This window comes from Aquarana catesbeiana, linkage group LG11 (genome assembly GCF_042186555.1).
Source record: "Aquarana catesbeiana isolate 2022-GZ linkage group LG11, ASM4218655v1, whole genome shotgun sequence".
Classification (NCBI taxonomy): Eukaryota; Metazoa; Chordata; class Amphibia; order Anura; family Ranidae; genus Aquarana; species Aquarana catesbeiana.
Genome location: NC_133334.1, coordinates 208,149,066 through 208,170,842, shown reverse-complemented (window position 1 = coordinate 208,170,842; position 21,777 = coordinate 208,149,066). Strand labels below are relative to the sequence as shown.

Genomic DNA, 21,777 nt, shown 5'->3' with positions numbered 1-21,777 from the left:
GGGAGAAGGTTCATCATCCAATAGGACAATGTGACCCTAAGCACACAGCCAAGATAAAACAGGAGTGGCTTCAGGACACTTTTGTGAATGTCACAGGAGATTGGCCCAGCCAGAGCCCAGACTTGAACTCGATTTGAACATCTCTGAAGAGATCTAAAAATGGCTGTGCACTGACGCTCCCCATGCAACCTGATGAAGCGTGAGAGGTCTTGCAAAGAAGAATGGGAGAAACTGGCCAAAAATAGGTGTTCTAAGTTTGTAGTATCATACTCAAAGACTTGAGGCTGTAATTGTGCCAAAGGTGCTGTAATGAGTAATGTAATGAAGTAATGTGAAGTAATGAGCAAAGGCTGTAACTACTTTTGTACATGGGATATTTTTATTTATTTTTTAATAAATTTGCAAAGATTTGTCTCATGTTGTCATTATGGGTTATTGTTTGTAGAATTTTGAAGAAAATAATCAATTGAATCCATTTTGAAATAAGGCCGTAACATAACAAAATTTGGAAAAAGTGAAGTGCTGTATACTTTTCGGATGCACTGTAAGCACCAATGTTGTGTATTTCTGATACCCAGCAAAAATAACCAATACTCCATAAATATAGACAGAACATGAGCATAAGCTCCAATGTTGTGTATTTCTGATGAGGTCAGAGTCATGGTGTTTTTATCTAAGAAATGCCCAACAATCAGCAACACCTATCATAGGCATAACGTGGACTTTGGCTACCAATCCCCTTTACATCTATCCAGTGGAGAAACTCTGAGCTCCAGGTGATTAGAAATTTAAGATTTAGCACACCAACTGGCATGTGTAGTTAGATGCTAGTAACCCATAATGGGTACAGCATCCGCCTCCAGACCTGAACATGGGAAAATACATCCCTTTACTATTCCATTTTAAGTCTGCATACAGTGACTCTCCAAGTACATTTGAGCTAGCCCATACTTCGGTGGGAGATGTAAAAATAAAAAATCCAAAGCGCCAAAAGAATCTAACTATTGGTATGAATGAGTGATACCCTGCACCCAGATCCCGGCCCCCCACCCTATGTGCACAGGTTTTGAAAGAAATTTATTAAGGCAGCTCCAACGTCTTTTCCGATCTCTTCTCCCCTCTCCGGCTCTTCTCCCTCTTCTGGCGACATCTTCTCCCTCTTCTGGCGACATCTTCTCCCTCTGCCGTTTCTTCTCCCCTCTCCGGCTCTTTTCCGTTCTTCCTCTGTCCACTGTTTTCTGCCGGGTCTCCTGCTGTCTTCTCGCTCTTTTTTTGCTTGCTCTTTTGCCTGGTCTTCTCCGCTGTCTTCGCCCTCTGTTCTTCTTCCGATGTTGACTTGACGCTCTCTCCTGCTCTAATGCCGGGTGCGGGGTCGGTATGGCACTATTTATATTGGCATGGGGCGGTGTCACCGGAGGCCCGCCCCTTATGACGTCACCCCCATCATGCCCCGAGTCGTGACATAAGGGACGGGGCCTCCGGATGCTGTTACATAATGACCTTGCCCAATGCCAATATAAGTAGTGGCACACCGTGCACCCGGCATTAGAGCAGGAGAGAGCGTGGAGAAGACCGGGCAAAAGAGCGAAAAGACCACGGACATAGGGAGAGAGAGTGGAGAAGAGCCGGAGAGGGGGGAAGAACCGGCAGAGGCAGTAGACTTCAGTGGAGGAGGCAGAAGAGCCGGAGAGGGGAGAAGGCGGAAGAGATGCCGGAGCTGCTTAATTAAAAAATCTGTGTACTGTTTGTTTATTTTTGACCCCCCCCCTTTTTTTTTTTTAAGGTGAATGGGTTAGGGGTACAATGTACCCCATACTCATTCACATAGGGTGGGGGGGTCGGGATCTGGGGGCCCCCTTGTTAAAGGGGGCTCCCAGATTCCAATAAGCCTCCCCGCCCGTAGACCCTGACAACCAACAGCCAGGGTTGTCTGGAAGAGACCCCTGTCCTCATCAACATGGGGACAAGGTGCTTTGGAGTGGGGGGCACCCCCCCATGTTGAGGGCATGCGGCCTGCTATGGTTCGGGGGGTAGGGGTCGCTCGCTCGTCCCCACCCCCTTTTCCTGACCTGCCGGGCTGCGTGCTCGGATAAGGGTCTGGCAAAGATCTTGGGGGGGGGGGACCCACACGCTTTTTTTTTTTGACATAGGGGTTCCCCTTAAAATCCATACCAGATCGAAGGGCCTGGTATGCTCTTGGAGGGGGAACCTATGACGGGTGTTTTTTTTTTTAAATTTACTGTGGAGTTCCCATTCAAGATCATCGGAGCACAAGTCGCATACCAAAATAGGATCAGTCAAGATGGCGATCCGACTTCAGTGACATTCAATGGGCTGAAGTAGGATCAAAGTCGGACCAAAGTAGTGCAGGGAGCATTTTCAAAGTCGGACCACTTAATTCGGCTCCCATAGGGAAACATTGATTTTCACACGTCATGCAACATGAGCTCCCAATGTCGGAGCGTTTTTCGTACCAGTGTGAACCCGGCCTAAGGGTGGGCTGTAGCCCCAAACCAAACACAAAAGGTTCTGATTAACCCACAGCAAAACCCACCAGGCCGCCTCCTCTCCTTGCTGTAAAGAGGAGGGGAGATTGAAATCAATGGCAAAATTGAATAAGCAGACTCTGGTACAGAGAACTAAAAATAAGGATTCCTCAAGGTGCAAAACCCTGCTAATGCCAATTATGAATACATCTATAAATAAACCCTTATACCAGGGATCCTCAAACTACGGCCCTCCAGCTGTTGTGGAACTACACATCCCACGAGGCATTGTAAAACTCTGACATTCACAGACATGGCTAGGCATGATGGGAATTGTAGTTCTTGAACAACTGGGGGGCCATAGTTTGAAGGCCCTTGCCTTATACGCTTGAAACTGCAAAAAAGGGGAGAGAGGGGGAAAAGGATTGGAGTGGGAGCGCTCAGTATCATATCATCAAAAGCTCATAATAAAAACCCTGTTTGGGCTCAACCAACTCCAATGACATAAAGGGGATAGGGAAAATGGGGAAAAAAAATACACAGCCCACTGTGCAAGTACAAAAAGTCAAATTTTATTATATAAAAAACACATAAATGGGAATAGCCAATGATAAAAATGGAATCATTCACAACATGTCAGTCATACTGTGATAAAAGCTCAATGGGCTTTTGTGCATAGACTGGACCACACTGCCTCTGACGCAGCCAGTCATTGGAGTCGATTGAGCCCAAACAGGGTTTTTGTTATAAGGTTTTAAAAGACCCTGGTATACCATCAATTTATAACATTTGTATAAAGGATTTAATAGGTTGAAGCTTTTTCAGATCTCTGAGGTGCTGTTATGCTGCTCTGCAGCTTGATGGGTGTTAATCATAGCAACCAAAATCCAAAAAGAGAACATGCTCCCAAGGGTACCCCACACTGCCTTCCCACAGTACGAATAAAGTAAAGGGGAGAGCTGTAAGAGAGAACTCCAAGTAACCTACCATCGAGATATCTGTCAAATTCATAGCAGTTGGCATAGAGTATTCGGCCTACTCCCTGTATTCTAAAGGGAGCTAGTGTCTAGCAAGACCTCACCTCTTCACTAGATTAACTTCTGGTATCCAGTTCTTTTTCCCTCTGGGAAACTATGGGCTAGTTCAGCCTAAGAGAAGATGCGCTATTCGTTTCCTCACCATTGCCTTCCTCTTCCAAGCTCAGTGAGAACAGAAGTCCACGAGGAGAAGCAATTACAGCAGAAGGACCTGTCTGCGAGGAGGGAGGCAAAGAACTGGAAAGGCATTCCTCAAGGACTGAAAAGATGGCAACCATCTCAGCCCACACTGTGGAATAAATTCCTTCATAAAGGCTGATATTCCACTACCTGATAGCTTGTGAATACATTTTATAACAGAAGGGCTTAGAGTAAGAGGCTGCCAACTTTTCATTGCAATAACAATAGCATCAACTGATGTGAGAGGAAGCCATAGATGTTGGTTTAGCTGAAACTTCAGAGGCATGCTTGTCTGTGGACGACTACTTTGCAACACACCAAAAGAAAAAAGGGGGGATATCCGACTGTACAGGCCAGAAAGGAACATACACTAAAGTTACATAAATATTACATATTTTATTGAAATATCAGTTTTTTAAAAACGGATATAATGCACAACACGTATCTAAATACTAAAAGAATATCAGGGTCTAGATATAAGTTTGCCACGTGTGGTTAAGTGACACGAAACGGAGTACTAATGTAGTAGGTCCTCGTGCTAATGCGTTTCGTCAATTTGTGCTTCATCAGAGCTTATGAAGACCATACAGTACTCATCTACAAGAGAGAGAGTCATTTACACAAATATATTTAGGTGTATACACAAATTACAAACAGCATTCTCTAATTGCAGCCATAAATTCAATGTGTGGAACCCACCTCAAAGCTAAACCACACAAGCATACAAATTCCCTTGGCAGGAGTCGGAGCAATAAGGAAGAGACTTGACCTTAGAGAGATCTAGCCCTAAACATTAAATACTATTGTGTGTGTATATATAATTAGTTAAACCGTCTATTTCAGGGGTAGGCAACCTCGGCCCTCCAGCTGTTTTTGAAACTACAAGTCCCATGAGACATTGCAAGATCCTGACAATCGCTGACATGACTCCTAGAGGCAGAGGCATGATGGGATTTGTAGTTTCACCACAGCTGGAGGGCCGAGGTTGCCTACCCCTGGTCTATTTTTGTTTAAAACGGGGGCCTAGATCATCTATATTGGGTGTATACACCGGAGCGTATTGCGCAGCTGAGGGACATAATATATCCAAAGGTGTACTATATTTTCGCTATGTCACTTTAAAACAAATGGATCTTGTGAAATTGCATGGTATGTACAGTGCCTTGCAAATGTATTCACCCCACTTGGCATTTTCCATGTTTTGTTGCCTCACAACCTGGAATTCACATGGATTGTTTGAGGATTTGTATTTTGCATCATTTAATTTACAAAACATGCCCACAACTTTGAAGATTTTTTTTTTTTTATTGTAAAACAAACAACAAATAGGAAAAATAACAGAAAAAGTCAATGTGCATAACTATTTACCCCCCTTAAGTCAATACTTTGTAGAGCCACCTTTTGCAGCCATCACAGCTCCAAGTCGCTTTGGATAAGTCTCTGAGCTTGCCACATCTTACCACTGGGATTTTTGCCCAGTTCTCCTTGTAAAACTGCTTCAGCTCCTTCAAGTTGGATGGTTTGCGCTCGTGAACAGCAATCTTTAAGTCTGACCACGGATTTTCTATTGGATTGAGGTCTGGGCTTTGACTAGGCCATTCCAACACATTTACATGTTTCCCCTTAAACCACTCAAGTGTTGCTTTAGCAGTGTGTTTGGGGTCATTGTCCTGCTGGAAGGTGAATCTCCATCCTAGCCTCAAATCACACACAGAGTGGTACAGGTTTTGCCCAAGAATATCCCTGTATTTAGCACCATCCATTTTTCCCTCAGCTCTGACCAGTTTCCATTTTGTTTTTTGCGGAAAGTAATGGCTTTCTTCTGGCCACTCTGCCATAAAGCCCAACTCTATGGAGCGTACGGCTTATTGTCGTCCTATGTACAGATACTCCAGTCTCTGCTGTGGAACTCTGCAGCTCCTCCAGGGTTACCTTAGGTCTCTGTGCTGCCTCTCTGATTAATGCCCTCCTTGCCCGGTCTGTGAGTTTTGGTGTGCGGCCATCTTTTGGCAGGTTTGCTGTTGTGCCATGTTCTTTCCATTTGGTTATGGTAGATTTGATGGTGCTCCTAGGGATCATCAAAGATTTTGATATATTTTTTTTTTATAACCTAACCCTGACTTCTCAACAACATTGTCCCTTACTTGTGTGGAGAGTTCCTTGGTCTTCATGGCAGTGTTTGGTTGGTGGTGCCTCTTGCCTAGGTGTTGCAGCCTCTGGGGCCTTTTAAAAAAGGTGTATATGTAATGACAGATCATGTGACACTTAAATTGCACACAGGTGGACATCATTTCACTAATTATGTGACTTTTGAAGGTAATTGGTTGCACCAGAGCTTTTTATGGGCTTCATAACAAAGGGGGTGAATAAATACGCACATGCCAATTATCAGTTTTTTATTTCTGAAAAATAGTTTTATGTATATATTTTTCTAATTTTTCTTCACCAACTTAGACTATTGTGTTCTGATCCATCGCATATAATTCAGATGAAAAAAAACATTGAATAAAGGCTGTAATTTACGAAAGGCCACTTTGCACTGCAAGTGCACTTGGAAGTACAGTCGCTCTAGATCTAAGGGTTAGATCTGAAATGAGTGGAAGCTCTGCTGATTTTATTATCCAATCGTGTGCAAGCTAAAATGCTGTTTTTTATTTTCCTCGCATGTCCACCTCGGATCTACAGCAACTTTACTTCCAAGTGCACTTGCAGTGCAAAGTGGATTTTCCTTTAGTAAATAACCCCCAGTGTGTAGTACAACCAAATACCTAATCACGTTCTAGCTTGCATCTATACATGTCTCCTACATGACTAAATATAGCCCAGGTAGTGGGGTCCAAATAAGACTTAACTTATTTTTAGTTATTTGGGAGACACGTATAGATGCAAGCTGGAATGTGATTAGGTATATAGTTATACTACACGTCTTCACACATAACTGAGATACACATACCATGTAATTTAACATGATCCGTTCATTTGTTTTAAAGTGACATCGCAAAAATATAGTACACCATTTGGATATACGATGTCCTTCAGCTGCACCATACGCTCTGGTGTGTACACCTGATATAGATCTAGGCCCCGTTGGATTGACACCCCCCCGCCCCCATCACTACGAGCAAATAGTAAGTCCTTCATTTATTGACACTACTCATCTTAAACGGTAGAATGTTTAGAAGAGAAATAAAGATTTTATTTCCCCCCCCCTTCATACTTACCTAGGTGGATGCAGCATCGGTCCAATGGCGCCTCTGCGCTGAAAACCGCACAGATCTGTGAGCAGAGAGCTGTGGAGGGTGCGGAGTGGGCCGTCAGTCCAGGCACCTGGCGGATCCAGGCTTTATTGTCACAATGATGGGGTGCCTGGACTGAAATCTGTTATGTCAGCAGAGAGCCGACTTTAGCCCACTCTCTGCTGAAAACTGGTCACAGGAGTGAAAAACGAATTGCACTCCTGTGATCCATAGAAGTCCAGTAAAAAGAACTTTGGCTGGACTTCTCCTTTTAAATATATATTCAATAGTATTTTATTGTTTAGGGCTATATCTCTCCAGTCAAGTCCTTTTCCTTGGTGCTGCCCGCCCAGGGAATTTGTATGCATGTGGTTTTGCGTTGAGGTGGGTTCCGCACATTGAACATATGGGTGCAATTAGAGATTGCTGTTTCTAAGTTGAGTATACCCCTAAATATATTTGTGTAAATGACTGTCTCTCTTGTAGATGAGTACTGGTTGGTCTTCATAAGTGCTGATGAAGCACAAATTGGGGAAACGCGTTGGCACATGAGGACCTACTCATGTGCCAACGCATACAGCAAACCGTTATATCTAGACACTAATATTCTTTTAGTATTTAGATGTGTGTTGTGCGTTATATCTGTTTAAAAATTTTTTATGATATTTCAATAAAATATGTAATTTTTATGTAACTTAAGGCTGCTTTCACACTGAAGAGCTTTACAGGCGCTATGGTGCTAAAAATAACGCCTGCATAGTGCCTGTAAAGAGCCTGGAGAGGAGCACTCCAGTGTGAAAGCCTGAGTGCTTTCACACTGGAGAGGTGCGCTTGCAGGACGGTAAAAAAAGTCCTGCAAGCAGCATCTTTGCAGAGCTGTAGGAGCGGTGTATACACCGCCCCTAAATCGCCGCTGCCCATTGAAATCAAGAATACACTGCTCCTAAGAATGCCCCTGCCATTGGCGGCGCTTTTAACCCTTTTTCGGTCGCTAGCGGGGGTTAAAAGCGTCCCGCTATTGGCCGAGTAGCACTACTAAAAATAGCGGTGCTTTACCGCCAACGCCCTAGTGTGAAAGTAGCCTTAGTGTATGTTCCTTTCTGGCCTGTACAGTCTGATTATCTCCCCTTTTTTTTTCTTTTGTGTATACATTAACGGATGTTTGCCATGAGTGGAACTCTGCCACCAAACCTCTAGGCAAAGTACTCCTCACCTTTTGTCCTCTCATTGCCACAACTGCCAGGCCTACCTTTTCATCCTCCTGAGTCTGCCATTAAGAAGGGTAGTGACCAAAATCCATTTTTTTAACTGCTTATTTAATTGTGTTTCCTGTTAGGGGGGAGACACTCATCTCTCAGGTTTGCTGTCCTGGAAGATGACTGGAGAAAACTATATTTTTCTGTACGGATATGCAAGTCTTCTAGATAGGTTATGGTCTGGTAATGTTTACTATATGTAAAAGTTGGGTTATCGGCATGCTTTGTAAATAATGCTGGCCTGGGGGAAAATGAAATCTCAGTAAAGCCCAAGAGAGAAAACTGACCCACACACATGGTTTTTATAGTTTTTGTATGTGTATATATAAAGTGTGTGTGTATATGTGTGTATGTATGTATATATATATATTTATATATTCATATACATTTCTATAATTTTTTTTTTTTTTTCTTCCTAGTTTCCAGAATTTGGGCATTCAATGTGTTAAAAAGAGAGAAGTTGAGGAAGCCATTGCCCAAAGAATGCGAACAAATAATAATCCCTTCAATGGTAAATCGTGCTGATATCTTTTTTACTATAAATATTCTGTCTGTGTCACTAAACTTAAAGGTGATATATCGGTTTTGCATTTTAATTTAAATCTTTCTCTTTTTTTTTTTTTTTTTTTTTTCGTTTAGGAACTCAAACATTGGGATATCTTTAGTGAAATTACCACTTGCAACCATTTTCCACAATCCTAACTTAGCCAGATAGTGGTGTAACCCTACACTGATGGATATGTTGTAGGGTGGATTTGATTTACCGTATATACTCAAGTATAAGCTGACAGAATATAAGCTGAGGCACCTAATTTTACCACAAAAAAATGGGAAAACTTATTGACTTGAGTATAAGCCTAGGGTGAGAAATGTGCAGTTACTGTAAGTGGAAAAGAGGGTCAACAATGCCCATTTGCAGCCATAGGTCCCCCGAACTTCAAACTCGGTAGTTAAGGGTTCCTAGATGCCCCCTAGCTGCAGTCAAAATTTGGGCTCTCTGGACCCTGCATTGCTGCAGATGGACACAGTTGACCGACTTTGGGGCCCCGTATGTCGGGGCCACTTGGTGCTAGGAACCCCAAATTTGGTGCGCAAAACCAGTGGAACTAGCACTACAATATATCCAAAGCTGGCTAGCACCAAGTGGCCCTGAGATACAGGGCCCCAAATTCGGTTTGGAAAATGTCAAGCACTTTTCTGCAGCAGAGAATGACATTTTCTGAACTGAATTTGGAGACCCGTATCTCGCGGCCACTTGGTGCTAGGAACTTTTGCTTTGTGATAGTGCTAGTTCCACTGGGTGTGCACACCAAATTTGGGGTTCCTAGCACCAAGTGGCCCCGAGATACGGGGCCCCAAAGTCGGTTCGGAAAATGTCATTCTCTGCTGCAGAAAAGTGCTTGACTCGAGTATAAGCCGAGGGGGGCGTTTTCAGCACAAAAATGTGCTGAAAAACTCAGCTTATACTCGAGTATATAAGGTAAATCAAATCGATTTAAATCACTAGTAAAAAGGCTTGATTTAAATCCACTCCAATTTAAATCATTTTTAAAGAGCAACTGTCATCTGTCCCACAGCGGCTGCTCCTTTGACCCACCGACAGTCCCATTCACGTTAATGGGACAGCTGGTGGTGCAGCAGTGACACAACAAGGTGAGGAACGTTGTGGCAGCAGGTGAGTGGATGCCCGCTAACAGTCGCTGCCATAATGAATCTGAAACGCTCTTTAAATGTAAGGACTGATTCTTGCTGGTAGTTAGAATCTTTAATATTTGCAAACAAAAATGAAGGTTTCCTATTTAGAATAATAAGCTATCAGGTTAGCAAATATTCCCAAACTGGGTCTCTTTTACAGTGTGCTGCCATTTTTCTCCTCAAGAGAGGAAAAAAACACAAATTATGTGCAGAAAGATCACAAGGTTTATACCGGTAAGCTGCTTCGAGGGTTTCACTTTCATTTTTACTCCTCACACTTGGAGCCTGGTACAGATTAATTTCTCTTCAACCAATCATATAGTTTGTAGTGTACATAGATTTGCAAAACAATGGTGTGAAGGAATATTACTGAACTTTTTGTCTCATGGTTACTGTGAAATTGTGTGACTGCATCAATGGAGTGCATGTTATCCCAGCTTGCAGAGCTTGGATTCATTGAATGAGTTTCCCAAAAATGTAAATATCACAGAATATACAGCCTCATGCTATATAACTAAGCTCCATTTCATGCTGAATAAACTAAATTATTAATGTATCTTAACTAGAAAACTATCTATTAAACTATTTTTTCTCCAAAAGCATTTTATTAAAATTCGATTAATCAAAAAACTGATTTAAAAAAAAATATAGACAATGGGTTATATGCAAATTGTCCTTAGACAATAGACCCTTTTTTTAGAATAATTTTTCTATTAAACCCATTCCCCCCCTTTTTTTTTTTTCCAGACACTTCTATTCAGCTTTGACTGTTTATTGCTCTGGGTTATCTAGCAGTTTCTGGATCAGTAATCACCTGTGTTCCCTCTGTGTTTACCATTGGGGACTTACCTGGACCCCACTGTGTGGGGCCAACCTATAATGTTTACTTCAGACACTGGATCCGGGATTAGGTGTTCACCTTGACACATTGTTGCAATGTATGTAGTTAGCCATAGGGAGCTATACATGTCCAGGGTCATGGTTATTCATCTCCATGGTTCCTAGACTTTGAAAACGCCCGGGAGGGGGGGGGTGTATGGTATGCCCACTGTGGCTGGCAAAGCCTTAACCATTAATGGGCCCAGCACCACAGAGAAGGCAAATCGGACCATATTGGCTGTATACAACACGGAGTGCTTAGTACACAAGTGGATGGGAAGTTATTCACTTAATGCCACTTTCACACTGAGGCACTTTTCATGCGTTTTAGCGCTAAAAATAGCACCTGAAAAGCACCTCTCTAGCCACCCCAGTGTGAAAGCCCGAGCGCTTGCAGGACGGGCAAAAGTCCTGCAAGCAGCATCTTTGGGGTGGTGCGGAAGCGGTGTACACAACGCTTCCAAATGCCCTGCCCATTGAAATCAATAGGCAGCGCCTGCAAAGCGATTTGGCAGTGGCGCTTTTAACCCCTCCTTCGGGGTTAAAAGCATCCGCTACCGCCCACACAGCGCTGGTAAAGCTCGGCTAAAACGAGCAGCGATTTACCGCTATCGCGGGGCGGTATTCAGTGTGAAAGTGGCTTTCGTTTTGCTCCCCATTGTACTTGTCTAACACCCTTTTCAACATGAGACTTAATTTTAAATTTAATGGTGTTTTCCCATAGAGGTAGTTGCAATAGGCTTTCTCTCTGGTGCACTTCTGCCCGCCATATTTGCTAAAAAAAAAACATGCGCAGCACACATGCTGCACTCCTTGCCACCTCCCTACTACAGAGACGATGCCACGGATCATAAAGCGGAGTTCCACACAAAAATGGAACTTCCGCTTTTCGGAACCCTACCCCCCTCCGGTGTCACATTTGGCACCTTTCAGGGGGGAGGGGGTGCAGATACCTGTCTAAGACAGGTATTTGCACCCACTTCCGGCATAGACTCCCATGGGAGTCTATGCCTCTTCCCGTCCCCACCGCGCTGTCTCCTGGGAAACACAGCTCCCAGGAGAGAGCGGGGACCACTTGGGACGCGCGGCGTGACTCGCGCATGCGCAGTAGGGAACCGGGAAGTGAAGCCGCAACGCTTCACTTCCTGATTCCCTCACCTAGGATGGCGGCGGCAGCTGCCGAGAACCGAGCGGGTTCTCGGCGTCGCCTGCCGACATCGCTGGACCCTGGGACAGGTAAGTGGCCATGTATTAAAAGTCAGCAGCTGCAGTATTTGTAGCTGCTGGCTTTTAATTTTTTTTTTTTTTTTTGGCGGTGTGGGTGGACCCCCGCTATAAGTAGCACCTGGATTATAGCAGCTCCTGCATTCCAGACATTCAAAACTATATTCCTTTTGTATCCATTCCGTGAGTAACTCACTTTCACAATGGTGGATCACACGAGGAGGGGAATTGGTACTGGAACAATAAAGACGAAGAATGTGCTCTGCTGATGGCCTACAGGAAATTCCATAAACTGCTTCGGGTAATAGCTGATCCTTGTCCCAGAACAATATCCTACTATGAAACTGCTTACCTCCTCTGATTCTAACTCCCTGTCAGGTGCACACCATGTGGCCAGTCTGACAAAAGTAGACCTTTCTGCTACTATGTCCGAATTATTCAGAATACTTTTGGCACTCTTAGAACCTTGGGTTTCCAGAGGCTAAAAAAAGCTGCCCTGCCTCTCTCTCTTACCTGACTGTTCATGAATTAGAGATGGAACTTCCTAACCTGTTTGAGGATGAAATAGAAGAGAGAAGTAGATGCAGATATTGTAGCAGTATCTGCAGAGGATTTTCCAACACCCAAATTTTATGACTAATTATGTGGGGGTCTTGTGAGCCAAAGATGGACTGATGCCTCTGTGAGGTGAAACAAATATAGATAAGCTGCAAACACTAACCACGTTTCATTGCGTGCGTAAACCAAAAAGTATATAAATAAACGTGCCTGCGCTGAAAAAACATATATCCCAATAGTTGGGAGGTGCATATATAGTGTAAACCTATACTACAATATTTCAATAATAAAAAAAAAAAAAAAAAAAAAAATGCTAGTAATATATTAATTATAAAATAAATACAATCCTTATATAAAAATATCACATAAAGTGTAACATGCAAGAAAACAAAACATATGTGGTTATAAATATAAGATCAAAGTGCAAAATCAAGTGTCCACATTTAAAAAGTTCAATTCATTGATATTAACACATAAAGTGCAAATAAGTAGTGTCCACAGAAAACAGTGTTCCTCGTGCTCCTCCTTAATGGTGTTCACAATCCAGCATGCTTCAGTGCTCTCCTGTGACCCCCCACTTGTGCTTGCGCTCACCTCTGAGCGTGTGACACGGTAATTTAACGGTGTCTAAACACGCATTGTAGCCACCCCTTGGGCTCATACAGGGTATGCTGGTATAAACTCCACCACTCTCAGATGTCATCAGATAGTTTCACATACAAGAAAGAAAAAGCTCCATAGTGTGATACAGTAGGGATTTATTTAAAATATATTAAAACTTCCCTCCAGAAGGGTACTCACAATATGTAGGTGCGTGAGTGCACCAATCTTTCCAGAGAGTGTTTGTATAAAACAAGCGTTTGTATGGCGTGCGGTGTGTCGTTCCTCATCTACCCCTGTTGCTGACAGCTCCGTCCTACCCCTCCCCGACGCGTATTCGGCACAGGGATCACGTGCAGATACCCCAGATATGTTTTGTTTTCTTGCATGTTGCACTTTATGGGATATTTTTATATAAGGATTGTATTTATTTTATAATTTATATATTACTAGCTTTTTTTTTTTTTTTTTTTTTATTATTATTATTATTATTATTGAAATATTGTAGTATAGGTTTACACTATATATGCACCTCCCAACTATTGGGATATATGTTTTTTCAGCGCAGGCACGTTTATTTTATGAGCCACCAGCTATGGCTTCTTGACATTTGCTCTCCACCGTGGGCACACAGGCAAAGACTAGTTTACACTAGGCCAATCAATCAGCACTTGATTCTTCACAGCTGAAACAAGCCCCTATGGGCACTAAAAGACTGGCAAAATCCACCCAGGTCACGTAAAAGAGAAGCATGGGAATGGGTTGTTTCTTTTTAGAATCGTACTTGCCTAGCTAGATGTAGCATCAGTCCCCCAACTGCTCTAAAACTGAGTACGAGCTTTGGCTGTACTTCTTTTAATTTCAGCAGCCTCACATTTTGGGACAAACAGATCACTCTCTGGCATGAGGGATCTCCAACTCTGCCCTGGTGTTCTGAAAGTCATTTCTTCCCATGCCCCGAAAGGTAGCAACAACGGCAGCCAGCCATATTGGCTGAAGGTGAGTTTACAACTCCTTAAAGTGATTGTAAAGTCTTGTGTCCCCCCCCCCCCAAAAAAACCCCAAAAACATTCATGTTATATCTACCTGCTCTTTTTTCAGTGGATTTGCACAGAGCAGCCCGGATCCTCCTCGTCTCAGGTCCCTCTTCTGTGCTCCTGGCCCCTCCCCCCTGTTCAGTGCCTCACAGCAAACAGCTTGCTATGGGGGCACCCGAGCCGAGTCACAGCTCCGTGTGTCCATTCAGATACAGAGCCTGGCCCCGCCCCCCTCTCCTGATTGGCTATCTGACTTTGACAGCAGCCGCAGCCAATGGTTCCACTGCTGTGTCTCAGCCAAACAGGAGGGAGAATCTTGGGCGGCTGAGACACTGGTGGACATTGCTGGACAGAGAGGGTTCTCAGGTGAGTGTTAGAGGGGCTGCGGGGGGCTGCACACAGTAGTAGGCTTTTTATCTTAATGCATATAATGCATTAAGATAAAGGGGTTGTAAAGGCAGAAGGTTTTTTTTAACTGTCCAGGCGATCTGGCCCCCCTGAGGAGTCCACACTCCTAACCTTCTGATAATGAGGGCCATCAAATTAACTCTTGACACTGGACCCCCTTTTACAAGGTCACAGAGTCCGGGTGCAATTAGACCAGTGGTTCTCAACTCCAGTCCTCAGGACCCACCAACAGGCCAGGTTTGCAAGATAGCTGAAATACATCACAGGTGATATCATTTGCTGCTCAGTGATTGCAGTATTCTAGTCTGCATCTCCCCAAGGTAATACTTAAAATCTGGCCTGTTGGTGGGTCCCGAGGACTGGAGTTGAGAACCACTGCATTAGACAGTGCCATAGCAATATCCTGCATAAAGTATCAGGAGGGTACCAGAGGTTGAGCTTGGCCTAGGAGAATTCAACTTTGACACTCCTGGGTAGAAAGTCACATTTCAGTTCTCTGCCATTCACATCCCTGGCTTGATCAATTAAAAAAAAAAAAAATCACTTTGCACAGATAGCCCTTCTGCTCTCACTCTGCTTCCTACTAGTAATGATACACTGAACACTGTCTAATCACAGAGTTAAAGGAGAAGTCCAGCCTGAGCTCGTTTGGCTGGGCTTCTCCTACGGGTCACAGGAGTGCGATTCGTTTTGCACTTCTGTGACCTATTTTCATCATTGAATATCGCCAATGGCTCCGTTCTCACAGATCCAAGAGGAGAGCTGCTGATTGACGGTCAGCAGCTCTCCTCAGATCTGTGAGAACAGAGCCATCTGCCATATTTGATGGCTCGGTTCTCAGTGTAGAGATACCAGGGGGACAGATGCAGCTTCAGACCGATGCTACATCCACCTAAGGAAGTATAAAAGGGGGGGGGAAAAAAAACAAAACCCATATGTCTCTTTTAAAGAAGACCACGAAGTGTGTGTGCTGCCTGCAGCTTAATAAAATGCTTTAAAGTGAAACTTCTTGAAGCAAAACTTTTTTTTCATTGAGTAATTGAGTTTGCACAGAAGTTACTTTATGAAATTTGTCTCCTTTTTGTCTTTTTTTTTTTTTTTTTTTTTCCCATCAGTGCAGTTTAAGAAGGGATAAAAAGTGCAGAAAGTTGGGAGTGGAGGTCTAAACAACATTGACTCCTGTTTAAGTTATTGGATTTAGGTGTGTATGTATCTGTGGTGTGATCAATATTATAATAAATTCTTGCATGTGTTGTGATTTTGTTTTCAGTATCTGTAGAAGATCTCAAGTCTGACTTTGACCTGAATACAGTGTGCCTTTGCTTCCAAGTGTACATGCGTGACCCAAGTGGAGGCCTGATTCCTTTGCCGTTTGTGGTTTCTCATCCTATATATGACAACCGTAAGCTTGATCTTTATAAAATCTACAAAATATTAATGGCATATTTTATAACCTATCCCTATTGCAGATTGCAAGCATTTTAAAGGCTTAGTTCACGTTTCGTAAAATAAATAAATGCATGTTATTTTGCGGGTTAAACAAATGTGCTGCTGTTGAGAATTATATATATATATATATATATATATATATATATATATATATATATATATATATATATATATATATATATATATATATATATATATATATATATATATATATATATATATATATATATATATATATTTAATTATATAGTTTTTTTTTTGGTGTTTTTTTTTTTTTTTTTTTACAATGGAGCTTGCAAAGAATTGTACCCGTGATAAGTAGATCCTGGAGTGCAATGTCAGGCTTCTATAGACTTCCAGTAACTGTCTGCCTGTATCTCCATATGGGCAGACAGTTACTCAGCTGCAGGTAGTGTCCATGAACTACGAGCCAACTACTTGTAGTTCATTCATAGATTGCTGTGAAATAATATGGCTGTGTAGGCGGAGCCCTGCACAGCCACGCGGTTTTTCAAATGTGACAGCAGGGAGAAGATCCCCCGCCTGCCGTCAGTGGGGGATCGGGGCTGCTTCATTAGTAACATGTTACATGTTTACACCCTAATATAAGTGTGTAACATGTTACTAAGGATTAACTTATCCTTTATAAGCAAAGAAAAAAAATCTATTTATATGAACACATTTTAGAGGGCCTTTTGATAATGCCGTGCACCCCATAATCTCACGAAAAAAGAGGCTGCTTGCTAGTATGGTTAGACCATGCAGAGAATAATATGTATACAATAAGCATTTTTTGAACTTCAAAAACATTTGCTGCCCTAGTGCATGGATTTTACATCATAGGCAAGGCAGCTTCTTTTTTCATGATACAGTAAGGGAAAAAAGTATTTGATCCCCTGCTGGTTTTGTACGTTTGCCACTGACAAAAAATGATCCATCTATAATTTTAATGGTAGGTTTATTTTAACAGTGAGAGACAGATTAACAACACAAAAATCCAGAAACTCATTTCAAAAAAGTTTTATAAATTGATTTGCATTTTAATGAGTGAAATAAATATTTGACTCCTTTACAAAACATGACTTAGTACTTGGTGGCAAAACCCTTGCTGGCAATCAGAGGTCAGATATTTCTTGTAGTTGGCCACCAGGTTTGCACACATCTCAGGAGGGATTTTGTCCCACTCCTTTTTGCAGATCCTCTCCAAGTCGTTAAGGTTTTGAGGCTGACGTTTGGTAACTCGAACCTTCAGCTCTCTCCACATATTTTCTATGGAATTAATGTCTGGAGACTGGCTAGGTCACTCCAGGACCTTAAGGTGCTTCTTCTCGAGCCACTCTTTTGTTGCCTTGGCCGTGTGTTTTGGGTCATTATCATGCTGGAATACCCATCCACAACCCATTTTCAATGTCCTGGCTGAGGGAAGGAGGTTCTCACCCAAGATTTGACTGGACATGGCCCCATCCATCCTCCCTTTTAATGCAGTGAAGTTGTCCTGTCCCCTTAGCAGAAAAACATCCCCAAAGCATAATGTTTCCACTTCCATGTTTGACAGTGGGGATGGTGTTCTTGGGGTCATGGCGATGAGTTGAGTTTATGCCAAAGAGCCTGATTTTGGTCTCATGTGACCACAACACTTTCACCTAGTTCTCCGAATCATTCAGATTTTCATTAGAAAACTTCAGATGGCCTGTACATGTGCTTTCTTGAGCAGGGGGACAGTGGTCCCAGCTGCCTTGAGATCATTGACCAGATTCTCCCGTGTAGTTCTGGGCTGCTTCCTCAGCGTTCTCATCATCATTGAAACACCACGAGGTGAGATCTTGCATGGAGCCCCAGACCGATTGAGATTGAGTTAATTTTTGTGTGTTCCATTTGCGAATAATCACATCAACTATTGTCGCCCTCTCACCAAGCTGCTTGCCGATGGTCTTATAACCCATTCCAGCCTTGCCTAGATCTACAATCTTGTCCCTGACATCCTTCAGCAGCTCTTTGGCCATTGTGGTGAAATTGGAATCTGATTGCTTCTGTGGACAGGTGTCTTTTATACAGGTAACAAGCTGAGATTAGGAGCACTCCCTTTAAGAGTGCTCATAATCTCAGCTCGTTACCTTTATAGAAGACACCTGGGAGCCAGAAATCTTGCTGATTGATAAGGGATCAAACACTTATTTCACTCATTAAAATGAATAGATATTTTTGTTCTGTCTCTCGCTGTTAAAATAAACCTACCATTAAAATTATAGACTAATCATTTCTTTGTCAATGGGCAAACATACAAAATAGTCAGGGGATCAAATACTTTTTTCCCCTCACTGTGTGTTTACTGAAATGCTGACTGAGGTAGGTTCCGCAGTTATGACCATGGCTGCCTGAGCTATCTGTTTGCCTATTGTTACTACTTAGTGTTTGCAGTTTTCATAAAGAATTTAATTTTGTAAAAATTTGTCATTTTAATGTGTGCAAAATATCTTCATTTTTGGAATTTAGCCTGTCTTTTAATAATTGGTTTATTGATAATCTCCAGAAATAGCTGTATCTTAAACATACAGGAGGCATGGGTTGTATGCAGGCTACCTTCAGATCAGTGGCGGCTGGTGCCCATCATATGCAGCCACAGTGCCCATCATATGCAGCCACAGTGCCCATCATATGCAGCCACAGTGCCCATCATATGCAGCCACAGTGCCCATCATATGCAGCCACAGTGCCCATCATATGCAGCCACAGTGCCCATCATATGCAGCCACAGTGCCCATCATATGGAGCCACTTGTGCTTACTGATTTCCACTCCACTCGTGGGGTTTGCACCCCCCCCCCCCCCCCCCCCCCATGCGCGCGGATGCAGGGGTGGGATGCAGCCGAGGGGTCTTACCTCTCAGAGTGGCGGTGACGACCGCTTCAGCTCGAGTCTCCTCGCTCCTCGCTCCTCTTCCTAAGCGCCAGGCATCCAATAGGGTGGCCTGGCGCTTTGGCCAATCAGGAAGCAGGTCTGACGTCACGTCCTGCCTCCTGATTAGCGGGGAGGAAGATTAGTGTGAAAATAGAGAAAATTTATTCGCTATGGTCACACAATTGGGTGGGATCAGGGCGCGCACTCTGCGCCCCGAGCCCACCCTATTTAAAAGCCTATTAGAGCCTCTGGTTCTAATCACGTGCTTCAAAAAATACCACCCCCGTCATAGGAATCCATGCGTCCGGCTTCCTGAAAGGGGCCGGGTGCATGGATGGTGGGGGGGGGGGGGGGGGGGGGGGCGTCCACAATGCACGGGCTGCCACTGCTTCAGGTGATGATGCCTTCTCATATACAGTGCCTTGAAAAAGTATTCATACCCCTTGAAACTTTCCACATTTTGCCATGTTACAACCAAAAACGTAAATGTATTTATTGGGCTTTAATGCGATAGACCAACACAAAGTAGCACTTAATTGTGAAGTGGAAGAAAAATGATAAATGGTTTTCAACATTTTTTACAAATATCTAAAGTGTGGCGTGCATTTGTATTCAGCCCCCTTAATACCCCTAACTAAAATCTAAGTGCAGTGGTTCTCGACTCCTGTCCTCAGGACCCACACAACAGGCCAGGTTTGCAAGATAACTGAAATACATCACAGGTGATATCATTTGCTGCTCGGTGATTGCAGTATTCTAGTCTGCATCTCCCCAAGGTAATACAGTAACCTTGGACTGCAAGCATAATTCGTTCCAGAAACATGCTTGTAATCCAAAGCACTTGTATATCAAAGCGTATTTCCCATTAAGAAATAATGGGAACTCAAATGATTCGTTCCACAGCCATTTATTCATAGGTGCTTCAGTTTATAGTCCATATAAAAAGATTATAGCAATGTGAACAATTTGGTAACCATAAAATGTCCATCCACAAATGGAAGCCTCCATAAGGGGATTAGAAGCAAAATCCAGCAGGAGCTACAAAGTATAAAAGAGAAGAGAGGCGCCTCTAAATGTAGCAATATGTTGCTAAATGTTGTACCTTCATTAAATGTAACCATATTGCTACACTTAGAGGCGCCTCTCTTCTCTTTTATACTCAGCTGTGACATGACGCTACTTGTATACCAAGACATCGCTTGTATATCAAGTCAAAATGTATTAAATGTTGCTTGTCTTGCAAAACGCTCTCAAACCAAGGTTTTACTGTACTCAAAGTGGATGTAAACCCAATGTCATCTTTTCTAAACTACTGCCATAGGGGTTATCTATAAGGATATACATGCTTCCTGCATGTATCTTTACCTGTCAAATGTCTCCCCTCTGTCTGTTATGAGAGCCGAAAAACTGCATATTCTGTGGGTGGGTCTGTTTACTGGAGCTCGGTGGGTGGAGTCGTGATGTCAGTAGACTCCCCGCCCACCTCTACAATCCCCTTGTCAATATGCATTTTCTCCTGTGTGTTTCTTACACTGAACTTCTGCTATGATCTCTAACATCCAGTGAAAAGACAGGAAAGTAACCACATGACTTCAGCATGCCAAATCATGCTGAGGTGTGGAGCAGCCAATCCTTGCAGAGCTGCTGAAGAAAGGCGTGGGGGTGGGAAATAAAAAATAATGCATGTCTTAGGCTAGTGCACGACATATGTAAATCACCTGTCACTCACAGCAAGGGGGAGGATTTGACAAAGTTTTTCTCTGTTTGTCAAGATTTATCTCACGGAACAATAAGAGGATTGCTCGGAGCTGGATTAACTCTGTGTGGCAAGACTGGGCTCAAATGATAGGAAATCTTATACTCTACATTATGACATAAAAAAAAAAAATTCTGGTTTACATCCACTTTAAAATCTGGCCTGTTAGTGGTCCTGAGGACAGGAGTTGAGAACCACTGATCTAGTGGAACCAATTTCCTTTAGAAGTCACCTAATTAGTAAATAGAGTGCATGTGAGTAATTTTATCTCCGTATACATGCAGCTGTTCTTGGTTTGTTGGAGAACCTTAGTGAACAGCCAGCTTCATGAAGGCCAATGAACACACCAGAGAGGTCAGGGATGCAATTGTGGAGAAGTTTAAAGCAGGGTTAGGTTATAAAAACAAAATATTCCAAACTTTGAACATCTCTGAGCACTGTTGAATCCATCATCTGAAAATGGAAACATACCAAGACTTGTCCGTCCACCTAAACTGACAGGCTAAGCAAGAAGCGCATTAATCAGAGAAGCAGCCAAGAGGCCCATGGTAATTCTGGAGGAGCTACAGAGATCGCAGGACAGCTATTAGTCGTTTACTCCACAAATCTGGCCTTTATGGAAGAGTGGCAAGAAAGCCAAATCTGGCCTTTATGGAAGAGTAGCAAGAGCCATTTTTGAAAAAGCCATAAGTCCGGTTTTCAGTTTGCAAGAAGCCATGTAGGGGACACAGCAAACATGTGGAAGAAGGTGCTCTGGTAAAATGAGACCAAAATTGAACTTTTTGCCCTACAAGCTAGACGCTATGTGTGGCAGCAAACTAACACTGCACATCACCCTGAACACACCATCCCCACAGTGAAACATGGTGGTGGCAGCATCATGTTGTGGAGATGCTTTTCTTCAGCAGGGACTGGGAAGCTGGTCAGAGTTGATGGGAAGATAGATGGAGCCAAATACAGGACAATCTTAGAAGAAAATCTGTTAGAGGCTGCAAAAAACATGAGACTGGGGCAGTGGTTCACCATCCAGCAGGACAATGACCCTAAACATAGAGCCAGAGCTACAATTGAATGGTTTA

General features: G+C 43.0%; 1 protein-coding gene across 2 annotated transcripts in view; it reads left to right on the top strand.

Moving 5' to 3' along the window:
- The window catches only part of RELA (RELA proto-oncogene, NF-kB subunit), a 111,009-nt gene that overhangs the window by 71,213 nt on the left and 18,019 nt on the right, over positions 1 to 21,777 (top strand). For both annotated transcript variants that reach the window (XM_073605224.1, XM_073605223.1), the window contains exons 5-6: positions 8,615 to 8,706; positions 15,867 to 15,998. In XM_073605224.1, the coding sequence (XP_073461325.1) occupies positions 8,615 to 8,706; positions 15,867 to 15,998 (224 nt within the window). The remainder of the gene's footprint in view (positions 1 to 8,614; positions 8,707 to 15,866; positions 15,999 to 21,777) is intronic.